The following is a 17,425-nucleotide window of genomic DNA, read 5'->3' as shown; positions in this document are numbered from 1 at the left end:
TGCTTCTAAACATTGTCACTATATAGGCCTACACTGTACTTTCAAAACAACACTTTAATATTATTAATCGATTTTGTAATATAACACTATACAATATGTCTGGTTTATGTGAGTGTCAGTCACAACATTATTTATGTTTGTATTGTTTAATTTTTTATTCAAGAACTGGATATGCATCCAGAAGGCATATTATAATCTAAGATGTCACTGATAGAGTTGCCTTAATTTTGATTTGCATAGAAATATAAAATGAACATGGGATAGGAGGCATTTTTAATAATACTAATAATAATAATAATAATAATAATAATAATAATAATAATAATAATAATCATCATCATCATCATCATCATTATCGTCATCGTTATCATCATTATCAGAATCGTCATCATCATTGTAAATGAAACTAGGGTAGGGTGGTTTTGATATTATAAGCCCAATTAATGTCACAACCATATTGTGTCTCAATATGTTCACACAGCAGTGCACACTGTTAATTTCTCTGTTTTGCTAGGTTGTTGCTTATACTTAATTCTAGTTAATACATAAAATATTTATAAATAATAATAACCTTGGACAACTGCTGATTTGCGATGACACTTTCATTACAATAGGAAGCCTATTAGTCATTGGTGTCCATTAGTTATTAATGCTCTGTCTGCCAGCTTTACATTGTCATTTATTGCTTTATTTCTTCAGATTTTTATTATTCAGCAACTGCTACATGTATCCTACATTTACTGTCTATGGTCATTGTGGAATATGGTTTAGTTTGTCATTATTGTTTAATAATGAACATGGAGTTTTGCTTGAATAACTTACATCACTTTTCACAAAACTATGAAGATGCTTTTGAATTATAATATTTTTCAAATGAAAAAAATGTGGTCTCTGTCCCACTCTTTAGTTATATTCTGCTATGTTATTTCCACCATTTCTTACATATCAGCAAATCAAATAATGGCATTGTAAATTAGAGAAATACAGAAACAAGTGACAAGAAATTAAAACATCACAAGTAATTCTTTGTCAACGCTATTTTACGTTTACATTACAACATACTTCATACTGTGTTTTTATTTAAATTGAAAACAAAATTAAACACCATAATGCAAATTTGAAGAAAGGTTGAAATAGGCCTATAGGCCTTGCTGGCTATTGTTTTGTTCATTTAGCATGTAATTTGGTAAATATATGGTCCCTTGCATCATAGTCTCCTCTCCTGGGCATCCACTGATGTCAGTTCATTTCGTTTTGTCCGCCGTTGATGGTACTGTAGTTTAGATAGACATCTCTCATTGCAGATTACATTTAGGCCTGCTGTGTAACACATTTAGCAATGATGTGATTCAGAGAAATAAAGCTGCTATGTTATCGTAGGTAATCAGATTGTTGGATTTCACAGTTTTTAACAATTGAAAAAATGTATGGAAAAATGTTTCATTGCATGGACGCTTTAAAAAAATATATTTTTAAGAATTCGCTAAATGTTTAATTATTATTATTATTATTATTATTATTATTATTATTATTATTATTATTATTATTACGTAGTGTTGTCTTTTGTTAAGATCAGTTCGATTGTAAGCGTTCTGCCTTTCTCAATCGGAATCATTGCCTTTCGTCTTTGTTGAAAGCATTTGATTGGTGCATTGTCCATAAAGCCTTGACCTAAAACGGAATAGTGTTGTACCAATGCAGCAGCACGGCCTTAACATTTAGCTCATGTTAAATTGAAACCCCTTTGGTGGTCCTCGGCCTAATATTGGGCCTGTAATAGAAGTCTCGTTCTCGTGGCTGTGGGAACTGGGCTTTCTCACAGTCCATAGGCCCCACCTGTGTGCGGAAGAGCAGGTGCAGATGCAAAGGTCACCATCCAGTACGACAGTCGTGGGGTTCTGACAGCATGGCAAGGTTTACACATTATCAGTGCGACCTTTCCACCGAATGGGAATGGAGGGACATCGGTTTGTGGTCTTATATCATACCTTGTTTCACTCATCATATAAAGATCATATGCCCTTGTGTAGCTATTTGTCTTCACTGCATTAGCATATTAGTTCTGAAATTAGGCTGCTACTCAATTTAATGTTTTTTAGTTACCCCCACGCAGGTGATTCTTAGTACCAAATGAGATAATTGTGCAGTGAAATTAGATTCTGCGTTAAATTGCATAAAATGTTATGAATGGGTCTGAACTAGTTTTGTAGTAGTGTTTCTTCTTTTCCCATTAGCATCTAAATCTATGCCTAGCCTATAGCAACCGGACAATTTGATTAGGCTATTAGATATTATTTGGCCTTAATATTGCCAAAGGCTCTGTTATTCAAAGTAGTCATTTTTTCCTTTCGAGTTTTCAAAAAGATTAAATACTAAAATAAACGCTTTCATCACTACCCTTAATCCCTGAAATGTATAAAACGGAATTAGATATGTCTCGTTTTTAATACATTGAAATAGTCATATTTGATTAGATAATAAACAGTGGGTTATTTGTTGTAACCACTCTCACTCCGCCACGTTATGACTCTGCAGCCTGTCCTGCGGAATGTCAGTACTTGATACTTTGCGATAGATTAATACCCAAGGATAGTATCCTACCGTAGCTACAGTTGTACTATCCATCTCAAGCCGTGAAAGGTTATTACTTGACGTCAGTTATATAAAAAGAGGGGATCTATTATAACCTTGCACTTGTTAAAGAGTCAACTCTTTCCCACCAGCTGGCCTTAAAATAGACCGTTCATTAAAACCCGTTGAATGTAAACAATTTCACAGTGTCTTTACTCCAAGATAAATACGATCGCCAACCCTCTTATTGCGTTAATACTGTTTCTCCAGGTGCAACCTTCCAGTGTTTCCATAATCACCTCTGTAATATGCACTTTAAAAGTTTCTTGCTTTTGAAGTATGGTTTGTGTAAGGATATTGGCGTCAATAAACGCCATCTAGTGATGATTTTAATTACTGCTCTTTCAGAAATACATGTACAGTAATGGTTTAGCTTAAAGTATAGGCTACTTGTAAGCCTACACACGGGCCAACGCTTCTTAAAACAAACAAAGAAACAAACAATAACACTAATTAAAAACACATTTGCATTTAACATGGATTTGGTGACACTCGAAATGTTGGAAGAAAGTTATAAAAATGATCGGATAGAAACCAGCATTAATTTTCATCATTAAGCAATTTTTACAGTTTGGAAAAAATGCTTTGGCGATCTATTGTGTTACTGTTCTTTCATTTAGTGTTATTTGGCGCGACAACAGCTATTTATATTGGTGGTGAGCATGTATGTTTTAGGCTATTGAAAAGTAATAAAAAAATAAAATGTTGAATATAGCGACACGATAATATATAAAAATATATAGCAAATAATATAGGATTTAACCGTCAAGTATAATTAATTACTTACAATAGGGAAGGGCTTACAGTAATGTATTCCTATTATATGTTTGCGTTCAAGTAAAACGCCCTCTCAATACTATCTAAAAATAGTTCGATTGTCCTTAAAAATTTAGTTTTCTTGAAGCAATAACTCTTATCTTATTCTTTTCTTAATTCTTCATTTTAAAAGGAAATCCTGTATGTCACACCGTGCAATAAATTACTTTGCGCTATGTGCAGTCTAACTGCATTGTGACAGCCGGCATCGGAGCAATGCACAAAGAAATGTTAGACTCGTTTTAAGGAATAAGGATTCGCTCCTGGAATGATCCCCTGTTATCCAGTGTCATTGAGAAGCACTGGATCAGCAGCTTCTTGAGTACGAAAGTGAATTCAAGAAGACACCCCTTTCTCTTTTCCCATGGGTATCAGTTAAATATAGCAGTAACCCGTGTGGCACACATCCACCATTTGCTGTTTGTGTAAAACTGATTAGCCAGACACAACTGTGAAACGAAGTGTTACTTTTATAGTAGCAACATGCAAACATTTTAGGGCGCCTCGTTTAGTTCGCCGAAACAATTCGGCGTGTTTTAACTGTTAACGAACTGGGTTTTGTGCCAGAAGGTTTTTGTTCGGTTCCCGAGTCTGTCGCTGTGCCGAATTGACGTTAATTAGCTAAGTAGACCTAAATATTGAACTGCAGCCTATTACTTGTAGGCTAATTATTTGGTTACTGACTGTCGTTTAGAATTAATACAACGAAAAAAGTACTATGTAGGCCTATTCGTATATTAAATTACTGATATTGTATTAATTGTAATCATTTTGAGACGCAGTCTCGTTTGTTTTGTGTAAGATTTTAAAAGCATCGCCCTACAGGGACTGTGATATAGCCTGCCATTTCAATGTTAATATCGTGAGTTTGTATCAGTACTTAACATACATTTTCAAAATGTACATTTTGCTAATAAAAAATATATAATAATATAATGTATACATACATCATACGTAACTTTAATAGCACATTAATTGCTACATCTATAATAGCTTCATAATTAAATGCTTATTTTCTGAACAACCACGTGACACCTTACATTATTGAATTATTGTATGAAGTTCAAGTTTGGAAACATGCCTGTAATATCAAATCGCTTTAGCCTGAGTATTAAACCCGGATCACGCGATGATGATGATGATGATGGTGAAGATGATGATGATGATAATGATGATGATGATGATGATGATGATGATGATGATGATAAAAAATAATCATAATCATAATAATCATAATCATACATGTATTGTGTAGGGCAATTCTAAAACACGCACAGGTGGCCTATAGATATTGCATGTTACTTTATTACATTCTCTAAAATCATGAGCTAATTGTTAACAACTTTCTGAGCCAAATGTATATAATATTTTATTGTTTCTGTATAACCTATATTATATTTTTAACCTATCCGATTACAAAATGTACCTCTATAACCTCACAAAAAATGTCATAGGGCCTACATATATTGAGTTTAAGTGAGCCTTACTATTTTACTGGATACTATCAACAAATTGCATACAGCTACTTTCGAAGGCATGTAATTACGACTGTAGGTGTATTTGCTGCATGCGTCGAACTTTAGCTTAGAAATGTTTACAGGACAAAAAATACATTTTGGCATTAAGATCTGTTTTCAGGTTTATTAACAAAGGATTTCAGATTACAACACAATTGAGCTACATAGAATACATATATTTTAATTTTGTAAACAGAATGTTTTTAATGAGATAAGAACATTTTCGTATTTTTGTATTAAAAAAACAAAAAAAATGTAATTGTAAATTGAATTACTACTGGCAATGAGCTTTCAATGACAAAATTAAGGAAGGCTCGTTTGACTACAACTGTCATACAGTTCAAACAATAAAATACTTAGGAAAAAAGGTCAAACAAGTAAATTAATTTATTTGTACAAATATTTACAATTGTTACCTGTACAGAAAGCATTCCTTTTCGTTTCTTTTTCTCTTTTCAGTGTTTACATGGCTATAGTTTGCGGACAAAGTCCAGTGCTGCCTAATTGTGCTGTACAGTTTTTCCCCCATTTCTAGAAAAAAAAAATTATTGAGAAGGCCATTTTGAAACAGTTGCTGCCGATGCTGTTGGTAAAAATTGTCCAGAAATTATATTCGTAGGTACGCTCAGAATGGGCGCAATAGCAGCTGATGTCCGGGTTAAGGACAGGGACTGTGCACTCAATAAGGCTGATTGAACAGTCACAGGAGGCCGTAGAAAAGTCTGAGCACTCGAAGAAGTGCTGGACACCCCGATAATATTCTCTATACTGAACGAGGGTCTGCTGGAAGGCTCGGACTTGATCATTGATGCGGTACTCAGGCTGTTCAGTTGCAACTGAAGGCTGGGACTGAGCTGAGAATTAAAAGTTTTTCTGTTCAACTCAGTGGATGGTAATAGAGGTACCGCCGGGGGAAGCATTGGACCCACGGGAGGGATGTAAGGATACTGCAAAGCCGCTGGATGGGAATAGGCTGCTGGGTGAATTCCATAGTGACGTCCGTAAGGATTCCCAATGCTGTATGCCCCAAAACTTTGCATCATGAGGGCGGTCTGTTCCCTGAGAATATCTGGCTGGTGTCTCTTGAATCGTTTCCTTCTTCTGAGGAAGCTACCGTTGTCAAACATATCTTCCGACTGAGGGTCCAGTGTCCAGTAGTTGCCTTTACCAGGGTTTCCGGGCTCCCTTGGGATTTTGACGAAGCAGTCGTTCAGGGACAGGTTATGTCGAATGGAATTTTGCCAGGCTGGAAACTTCTCTCTGTAGTATGGAAAGCGGTTGCTTATGAACTCGCAGATGCCGCTGAGGGTTAATTTCTTCTGCGGGCTCTGAAGAATAGCCATGGTGATAAGAGCTATGTAGGAATAAGGTGGCTTTACCAGGCTGTTTTTCGGCTTGCTTTGCATGGGACCCGATGCGCTTTCCTGGCCGTCTCCTTTGGTCTCTCCCTCGCCTGCGCTTTCACAGGGGCTGTCCGTCCGTTCTTTAGCCCCGATTTCCTCCACCTCTTCCGCGCGGTCGTGGATTCCCTGGCTATCGCAGTCGCTGTCTCTTTCCATTCCCTCATCGCCTTCTCCGACCACATCGATATCCACATCTTCAGCAGTAAGCACCGTCTGACCGGACATGTCGTTGGCACTGTTGCCTCCAGACAGGGTCATCACAGCTTACTTTACTGAAGAACAACCAGAGGTAAGTGCGTGGCCCGTCGCGGTCAGCTCGGATGTCAACAAATTCTAAATGCAGGTCAGATCGGCCTGCCAGTGAAACTTAAACTTTAGAAAATATTTCTCCAGCCGTGTAGCGTCTTAACTTTTAACAGGATCGTGTGCTTCACGCCGGCTCCCCTTCAAATCGTATTTCCTAGTAACTAAGACTGATTTCGGAACGAAGAGTCAGGATGACATGCTTTTAAAGCCGGTTTTAAGGACTGTCTGATAGATTACTTTTCAGTTAAAGATATACTATCAGGGCCGTCACGTGATACCATGACGTCAGACGTCCCCCTGTTAAACCATGCAAACTGGAGTTGTTTCATGGATTTGTCAACAAAGGGACAACAGTAATACTACTTGCCACTACTTCCTGGCTCTGTTCGTCCGTCATAGACCATTTAACGGTAGCAGAGGGAGAAAAAGACAATTGGCCTGCATGATTGAAATCTTCAGTTCTGATGTGCATTAACTCTGCTGCTCAAAAAACCAATCTTAACTTTGCTTAAACAAATTGTGTTGAGAGCTCCCGAGTGAAAACGTCTACAGCTAAGTTAATTGACTCTCTTCTATAGCTATTAATGTGTGTTCGTCTGTATATTGCATGCGATGGATATGCATAGCCTAAATAAAAACGGGATTGTCGATTGCAAATTATCGCCTTGAAATGAATTAATATCACTTCGATATTAATTATGCTATATTCTAAGATTTAGCGTTCTAGATTTTATTTTAGGTTTTATTTTATTTTTTACACGATATCCAATTTTAAGTGAACTTGATATTCATTTATATCGATTGATGTCGTAGATTTTCAGAAAGAAGGCAGGGATAAATATATGCACCAACACTGAGAAACTATAAATAAAGAGCTCTTAACGGATTTTGAAGAGGTGTTAACGACCTAATCATTGCAGGTGTTAGCATATGAAAACGTAGGAAATGAGGGAGCTGGTGAATGTAAAGGGACTATTCAAAACCATGAAGTTAAGCCGTGTCTGAAGGATGTTCTCATGAAAAGGATGTAAAAACGAATATAGAACAGTTAACATTTCTTAGGTTGTGCGAAAAATGTAGGCTACATTTTTCCACGGGTGCTCCATGAGAGAATCTACGAATATAAGTATATTCATTTTATGGAATATTTTAAAAGGTATGCATCTGTTTAGATTTGTACTTTCTCTTTCTCTAGGAAAAAAGATCATATTATGGCGCAGGCTATTTCACACGTACACACACATACACACGCGAACGCACGCACGCACACACACACACCAACACACACACACTTTATATTCATACAAAGAGAGCAACCCAAGAATCTTCCAAGCTTAAATTCGTTATCTATGTGCCACAAGCAATATAACTTCCTATTGATTTGGTCTGGAGTCTCCTCCTGCCGTAATGAAAATATCTTTAATTGACAACAGAATCAATTATTCTTACCACCCCTCTATTAGAACTAACAAAAATGTGTAAATGACTTTACGATGGGAACTGAGTAGCAGTTAACCATGACAAGGTCTATTCCGCTCAGTTCAAAGCTCTTCTTCTGGCTTCAATTTAAAAAGCAAAACAGCAATCGCTGCACATTGGCTCTAGGCTGTAACGACTTTCTAGTAGCAATCCAGAGAAAAGAACGAGTAACAACCAGCAGCGATCCGGCACTACTCAGATCGCTGCCTTTGATGTTTGTTTATAAACACATTTCAAAAACATGAACGCAGGTTTATGGTGTATTTTTAAGTGAATGTGCTCTGATGATGAAGATGATGATGACGGTGATCATGAAGATTGCGATGATGATGATGACGACGATAAGGATGATGATGATGATGATGATTATTATTATTATTATTATTATTATTATTATTATTATTATTGCTGTTGTTGTTATCACATTTTGTCCTAACATGATATAGCCTAGGCTAATTTAAAAACTGTGTAGGCCAAGGCATATATTAGCCTCGAAAAAAATAATAGACTAAGGAAAGGTATTCAATTCGCCTGTCAATAGCCCTACCACACCAATTAAACAATAATCCACTGACTATTGTGTTTATTTTAATTCGTTTTAATTATTTAATTATCCGTTTTTAAAAATGATGAAATAGCCTACGAATGTTTTAATCATCTATAATTCCGCGATAAAAAGTGTGACTGTATTGATTCGTAAATAACGCACAATTACAATTAAAATATAGCATCTTCCTGAATCATGCATTTTTTGTCTTTTTGCAGAATACAAAAAGAGTCACGTCTGTAAAATGTCAAATAGCGCTCGGGTTCTTTATTTCTCTAAGGGGAAAGAACAAAAGACATGTGTGGACATTGCAGCTTGTCTTCAGCACAATAAAAGTCTGATTAATTAAATCATATCGTTAGTAATCGCGTTTGAGTGAATAGGAACGTTTCCTTCCGATTACACATGTATTGTGCTAATCTTGCGCTCAGGCAGGACACCATCTGACCTGTGTGATCTCCAGTCTATCAATACAGGGTACTTAGAAGATGAGACTCTTTCAGCCCCGATTCATTTTAAGAAAACATTTATTTGGTAGCCTACTTCCTTAGTCTGCTTTTAAACGATGATGATAATAATAATAATAATAATAATAATAATAATAATAATAATAATACTACTACTACTACTACTACTACTACTACTACTACTACTAATAATAATAATAATAAGTAGCCTATTTGTATTATTATTATTATTATTATTATCATTATTATTATTATTATTATTATTATTATTATTATTATTATTATTATTATTATCATTATTAGGTTATTATGATTGAGAACGGATTGGATTGTTGATTTCACATTAAATATAACAACGTAATGCTTTAAGTGTATAGGCGATGGAAATAACATTTAATGATATAACTTCCTATTATGAAAATAATTTAGCCTAAACGTTCCTTCCACGTCTTTAAACTCAGGTTAGACTGATGCCGGCTGTTCGCCTTTAAATTCAAGAATCACGGCGCCTTGAAAGACAAAGTTACTGGGATAATATCACACAAAAGGGGATAAAATCCGACCCTCTGTGATCTTTTGAAGCTCCATAAATCCTGTTTTATACTCGCGCAGTTTGTTAATGAAATGTACATTTAAGGACACATGCACGGCTTAGCTCGACAAAACCTTTTAGAATAATAAGCTAACTCCTTCCAGCATGAACCTATTAGGAGACGGAGCTATAGCAGGTGACGGTGCGGATACAGTCGCTGCATGTGATTACCAAGCAAGGTCAGAAACAAATAGCTCACAAATAAGAAAACTGGATAGGATTTATGCCTAATTAAATTGGAGAAATGAAAAAGGTGGTTAAAATGGAAAGCCGTGCTTGAGCAAATGCGCCCCTTCAAGGTACTGTAACAAGCTGTTACAGACTGAGAACGGGAAGTCTGAAAGCTTGTGATACTGCACTCGAAGCGAGAATGATGTGATCGCGCGAATCATGAGGTATACCATAAGAAGAGTTCATTTCCACAACAGCAGCGTATGGGAATATGTGTCTGATTTAGGCTGTTTTGCGATGTATGTACATAGAACATTTTGTCATTATGCCATTCACACTGGAGGGAAATAACGGCCAATGGGGAGGAGATTCCCTTCAAGTGGGCACAAAATCGCTTCAGAGCAGGACTTGAAATTAAAGCCGTTCTCTCTTGTCTATGTAAAACCTTTGCTTCCAGTAAATAATTTGTGTAAAACTTCGAGCTGTTGAGGATTACCGCAAGTCTTTTGGCATTAGGGTGATGCCTGTCTCTTTTGCGTTCACGTGGAACACTTCAGTCTGTATTCAGCTAATTTATGTGAGGTTGAAATCAATTCAGTCCGCTCAATCAAGTTCATTTAAAACGGTTATAGAAGACGTGGCTTATCTTTTGTATTAAATGTTGTAAATAACACTGCTTCATATGAAAATACTTGATTTGCAGCTCGGGTACATTTAACAGTTCACATAGAAATAGACAGTATTGATATTTAACAATAATACTGCAGTAGGCTGTGTCACAATAGCCTAGTCTTGCCTTCTCTATTCACTATACAAGTAAATGTGTAAATATGACATTTGACCTAGTAATATAAGTCGTCAAAAACCAGACTATTCACAGCCTTTAAAATACACAACAGAAAATCCAGAAGTTAAGCCTAATGTGTTGTCCTGTTCATATTTTATCAAAATTTATAGCAAAAATGTTTCAGGTTGAAAAGTGGGATTTCTTCAGTAGACTTGTATAAAGGGTGCTAGTGTAAAAACAGATTTTTTTGAAAGGCAACTCATTTAATTAATGATGAGAGAGCAGTTGGGGGCAGCAAGCTAGTAAAACTGTATGATAAATTAATGGCATTGTTAGCGCGCTTTTAATTACGGCTATTATGTTAATTATTTTACATCAACGCAGAATTATCAGCATGTCAGATTTAATCAAAACGAGCCATTCTCCGGAAAACTGTTCTTTTCATCTCTGAGGGGAAATATCCACGTCATATTTTCGTTAAAAATGACTTTTCATTTAAATGTAATCTTTAATTAGATTTTTTTACGGGAGACATCGTTGTTCCCTCAAGGCTATAGGCCTACCCTCCAGAAGGCAAGCTCGCAGCCTTTTTTTGGAATTCACCATTTTCACCCCCTTGAAGAATCCACTCTATCAACCTGCAACTTTCTGTCAAACAATATGATGTTGCTCATTTTTAACCGTCTCTTTTGTAGAATCATCTTGGAGCGGCTCGCCGTCACAACAATGCACAAAAGGACAAAACAGAAAATGTGTGTCGCGTTCCCCAAATACGTCTGAATAACGACACAATTGCTATAGTAGCCTACAAAATAAGAAATGACAAGGATCAGGAGCACTGCATTAAAAGCCAATGGAAAACAACCTCAATAATGTCAAATCATGGGGTTGCGATGATTTGATTTTGATTTCATTCTGTAGCTAAAATGTTACATTTTAATGAAAGTGAATGCGTTTAGAATTATTTGCGAAGCGAAAAAACCGTCTTTGTCAGGTGGTAATGATGAAAATGTTCTCTTTTGATTTACTTTAGACCGACTTAGAAGTACATAGCTATAGACTGTATATAATTATGTAATGTAGAGCTACATGGAATTGATTCTGGTACCTTATGTGTAACATTTTCGTTTTATCAATTTCGAAAAAATAATAATAATAATATTTTGTGAATCATGTAGAAGGAAATAAGACATATTTATCCAATCGAACTTAAATTGGGCTATTCTTTATCTCTACTTTTCAATACAGAAAAAAATGCGTTAACCCAATTCAGTATGAATAAAAGCAAAAGGCCTTGTTGTTTTTTGTATGAAAAAGAAGGTGTATTGGATTAAGTCACCTCGAAATTTGTTTATTCCCTGCCGAAAAACATAGCAAAACTTGAACATTTGAGGGTTACTGTGACATTTTGAAAAGTGGAAGTGTGGATTCCAAAGACAATTTTCTCGGACAATTGGGATTTCATCCATATTGCAGATATCAGTTATGCAGGACAGTCAAATGAGAATTAGGTACTAATTCGTCAACAATTCATATTCACAACATAAATGGGCAGCAGCCAATGAAAATAATATTTCCTGACATAAATAAAAAAACGAATATTTTAATTCCCACATTTGCATAAGGAGGCGCATTGTGAATAATTAGAATAGGTTTGACACAAGACAACAAAATAGGTTTAATTGAAGGCTACACTATTATGTCCTCCAGGTCTTATGTTTTAAACAGTGTGATATCAATAGCAGGTAGCTATAGCTACCCATTTAAATTATTTGATTGCGCGTTTTAAAAACAGTAAATGCATTGATTAGCCAATTATTTACCACGTTGACAATATTATAGCATCAACAATTAATTATCTTGTTAATATTGGAGGATGTTCTACCTTGCACAGCTCCACCACCAACCTGGTTCTGCGAGTGAGATCGTCAAGTCAACTAATTAAAGTATAAAACCATCTTTGGATTTCGCCAAAGTGCGTGTCAGCCATGCTGATGGCTGGAGAGCAAATGAGAAATTGCGTTGTTTCTGTTGCCATTAAAGGTTCTTTCTATGATAGGTCTACAAAGCTTTAATTGAAATTAAACTGAAGTTGTCTGCGTGTGTATTGTTATATGTTTGCATATATGTGTGTGTGCGTGCGCACACGCGAGTTTGAGTTTGTATGTGTGTGCATGCTGTATGTGTGTGTGTGTGTGTGTGTGTGTGTGGCGGGGGTCGTTCGTTTGTTTGTAGTCTATATTTCTTTCACGTATAAACAACATATATACCTGTATTTTGGCACGGTAAAATGACATGTCAATGGGTTGGAACGGGTGCGCCGTTGAACAGGAAAGGGTCCTTCGTTAAGCAGAAGGTAGATCTAGCCTACAAGTAGGCTCAAGGCGGGGCATGATGTGGAATGGTGATCGGTGGGAAAATGACACCTAGACGTAAATGTGAGCTGGATTAACATCCAAATGTGTCTTGTTAAGTAACTGCTATGGCAGTAGGTTTGTAAGTTTTTTTTGTAATTTAAATTAAGACTGAACTAGCATATTAAGACGACGAGAAAGTGTTATTTGGTCACAAAGGCTTAGCTATTGGTTTAATCGCACAAATTCTGCCTTGCATATTAGGCTTCTTTGACGACCATCGGACCACAACTATTGATCAGAATAATGTGAGATAATAAATAATATTTGCGGTATATTAAGTTGCCTATGCTATTAAGATTCAAAGTGGCCTATAGGCTAGCTAGGCCTACATCACGATTGTAGTATGGATTTTATATAGGAGGCTATACGATAGTATAATATTGAATGAAGAACACAATGACACCTAATTGAACAAGTTTGCTTATTTCTTGCTTATTCTGAATAAATATTAAACATATAGCCCAACTGTAATCACAAATCAAACGATCCACTACATTGCTGGCACGACAAGTAAGTTGATTTGGAGCACCGGCTTAGTTTGACATGGCTTTAGCCATGGATGACAATGCTTGAGATCTGTAGTACGCGTATCTGTCCTGTTGCCTGACTATTTAATTTTAATCATGTAGACGCGTAGAAGCGTAGTTCTGAATCTCCCTTTTCTCCCACCAACAGTTTTAAACCCAAATTGGCGATGTAGACGCCACCTACAGGATGTTAGGAGCGGCACACGGTTATAACTTCGGTTAACAAAAAACAAAAACAAAAGAAAAAGCATTATTTTGTAAAATGCTTAGGCTATATATTGACATACATGGGCGATCATCACTGTATCGACCATCTATCACTGAAGAAAATATCTACGAAAAATAGGCCTACTATGCGGTGTCCATTGCCGCCATAATAGCTATGTAGGATACCTGCTACTCTTTTTGGATGGTTGTGTTGACAATTAATTATATGCCTATAGGTCTAATTTAATGAATAACACTGTTCTGCTATACTGGTGTTGCATGATGTAATAATTATTGTATTCTAATTATTGTGTTTGTCAGTACAAAACTAGCATCTATCAGGCTATATCATAGCCTAATCTAGCCTATGTGAAACTTACATTTCGCATATAGCCCAATGTTCTTAGATGGACTTGAGATCTGACTCACCTTGCAGGACATAGCCTATAATATGCAGAAATATATTAGCTATCCTATTATTACAAACAGTTATTTTTAACATGGCCTTTTAAACTGTAGTTCTGCGATCAGGTAGGCTATTTTGAGTGTTTTGACATCGAAATTTCAGATAAGATATTGCAGCTTTAGAAAATTTAGTCAGCTCATTTGTAAAATCGGAATGTTACATAGCCCTATGAAGAAGAGAAAAGAACGTCACCTGATATTGGCAGCAATCGTTAATCATGACAAAACAATATCTTATTATGTAGTTATGCTGTTGTAGCCTAGTTGAGTGGCCAAAAAATATCTATTTACACGTTTGAAGACATGGCCGTATTTTTGGATATAGCCGATCCTGTCTTTAATATCTGTTATGTGTACATTTGGCTTTAGAAAAGCAATCAATCATAACGAAGAACATGACAATGGCTGTTATGTTAGTTTTTCATTTCTTGTTTAGGCACGACCTCCAAGCTGTGCGCACATATGGAATGGCGCTGGGTTTAATTCTAAATAGTTCTGACACGATTCGGTTGCGCTCTTGCAACCTGTGTCATAACATGGGCCACTTTGCAAATAACCATGTAAACTGAAACAATAATATGAACATTTCCACATCCATAAGTGTATAGTGTCTCATTGTAGCTTTTGCCACAGGCTCAGAGCCAAGTTAGCGTATAGAGCCAACAGATTCGGTGCATTACATTTTCATATTTTACACTCCAGTGCGAAGAGGTACACACTCTGTTCTCTGTGCTTATGTGGCACTTCCATTCTTCAGTCTGAATCATCCCCGGCATAGGCTACACATAATCAGCAAATATACTTAATATTCTGGGGCCAATAATTTGGCAGGATTTCCGCCAACAGTGTTTTAAAATGATTAATTTGCCTAAATATCCTAAATGTGCCTTATTTGATGATTTTGTTGTGTAAAGCACACATAACTCCCCTGTTGCATCTGAAGGTGTATGAGCGAACCAGCAAGATATCACAAGGGACTTCCGCCCACTTGCCCATAAGGACCCCATGTAAATTGTCGGCAATCTAGTCGGGTTTAGCTCATATGATGAATTCTCCATACAGCTGCAATTGATCGTTTCTCTAGGTTTTTTCACTGTTATCTAATTGGACCGGAATTTTATTGAGGCTTTTTATCGACCCATCTTCTAGTTTTCCACCCAACTATTTTAATGAACAATAGAATGGCTATCCTACACTGGCTTTACAACGGGTTTGTTGGTAGCGAAACCTGTAAAACCAAAACAAATTTCTAAGTAATCTCAGCGGATGGACAAAAAAACTGAAAACGTGACGCCTGTTTTCTATCCGATTTAGAGATAAAATCCATATGGTGAGAAATCGGCAGACCATCTACAAAACTATTTTAAAATATATTTTTGTATTTCATTGTATCTGAATTTCTTTGAATAACAACCATACATTTATATGATGTAATTTATAAGGGTTCATTTAAAATACAGAATGGTTGCATCATTTCATTTTCACCTGTTGTTTTATTCATTTGGGCCATTAAGTAGGGCAAATTTGACTTTAGTTTCAATGCAAAACACACTGAAAATATTGCATATAAGTAAGAAATAACCACACATTACTCCTTATTAACTATTCAGCTATTGAGACCATCGTAGTAGATACAGGATTTATGTATCTAAAATATAATGCATCAAAATATATGACCCTTTCAACGTTTTCACGTTTGTATAGGGATTCGTTGGATGAACGTACAAGTTATATAATGTGTCTTCTGAGCAAGTAGTTTTTTTAAAATAGTTTACAAGTATTTTCCCCCAAAGTCTTTGCTTGTATTCAAATTGAACAGTCTACCTGTCTTTTTTGCAGCAACATAAACAAACACAGCCGGTTATATGCAAAGTCTGAAGTCATGCAGAAAAACATCAATATTTTACGTCTCTAAAGATTTCCCTTTAAAACGGCAATCAATGCCTCCTATTCACTGTCTGCTTGTGTGTCTTTTCTGCTTGGCCTTTGTCATTAGCAAAGCATTCTCCTCTTTTGAGTCCCACAAAACTTCTGTGCCCTGTACTTTTACAAATGCCTCCTGGCTATAAATACTAATGAAATCTCTTTGCTTAATTTGATTTTGCTGGTACACTTGCAGTTATGGCTGAACTTTCCCATGAGAGAAGCTGATTGAACATTTTCATGTCCTTATGGAAGGGGGAAAACATTCCACAGAGCTGAAGAGATCATTTCCATAATTACCCAATTGGCAGCCTAATGACCCTCTAGAACAATAAAAAGATCTCTTGTTAATTCCATTTCTGTTGCTGACATTCAGGAGATCCCTATCTTACATGTTGAGGTTCACAAGATAACAAGTGTACTTTCTTTTTGGATAAAGAGCAGTCCATTCCATTAGCCCGAACACATTGCTGTGTGGGAAAGAAGGGGATCCGGCTATGCTTTAACATGTCATCCTCTCCCCAAAATTGGATTATTTATGGGCTTTAGAGATTATAAAGATGGATATTCAAGGCAATCAATTTTCATGTTGCATTTTGAATGGAGAGATCGAAATGAAGTGCAGAATAATTAAAAAGATCACAAGTCCCCCCTCGCATGTAATTATGACACCCCCCGATTGTGCTGCAGGTCTGTCTTTGGTTTCAGTGAGAGCAGTCTCTGCCTTGTCCTCACTGCCTCACACAATGGCTGCTTCAGCATGGGGATGTTTTAGCTGTGACTGCCGATACGTCTACCTCACATCCACAAGATTGTGAGCTGCTCATATTGTCCAGGAAAGGTGTAACCGTGTTTCAAAGTTTCAATGTTTTTGATGGATATATAAAAAAAACAAGGACAGGATTTAATGAAAAAAATGTTTTAATTATCAGTGTGTTTGCATATTAGTATAAGCAATAAACTGTATGTTTAGCACCTGTGGTTTTGTTTAAAGGTCTATCACAGTTGTCCAGCTTTTATTTAATAAACTTTGTTGTTTTACTGAATTTGTAATAGTATTTCTTTTGGACCATATTGTATCTTATGAACACTGCTTCATTTATAAGACAGCGATTTGTTAGAGTACAGTGGTTACCCAATCATAACACATGTATTTATTTCAAATTATTC

At 36.2% G+C, this 17,425-nt stretch overlaps 1 protein-coding gene across 1 annotated transcript; it reads right to left on the bottom strand.

The window, feature by feature from the left end:
* Positions 1–5,086: 5,086 nt before the first annotated feature.
* foxd3 (forkhead box D3) lies at positions 5,087–6,876 on the bottom strand. The gene has a single exon (XM_061240140.1). It carries the CDS (start codon positions 6,623–6,625, stop codon positions 5,510–5,512), a length of 1,116 nt encoding a protein of 371 aa, XP_061096124.1. The 5' UTR covers positions 6,626–6,876; the 3' UTR covers positions 5,087–5,509.
* Positions 6,877–17,425: the final 10,549 nt, after the last annotated feature.

The sequence above is a fragment of the Conger conger genome, chromosome 4 (genome assembly GCF_963514075.1).
Source record: "Conger conger chromosome 4, fConCon1.1, whole genome shotgun sequence".
Lineage (NCBI taxonomy): Eukaryota > Metazoa > Chordata > Actinopteri > Anguilliformes > Congridae > Conger > Conger conger.
This window is presented reverse-complemented; position numbering and strand designations above follow the sequence as displayed.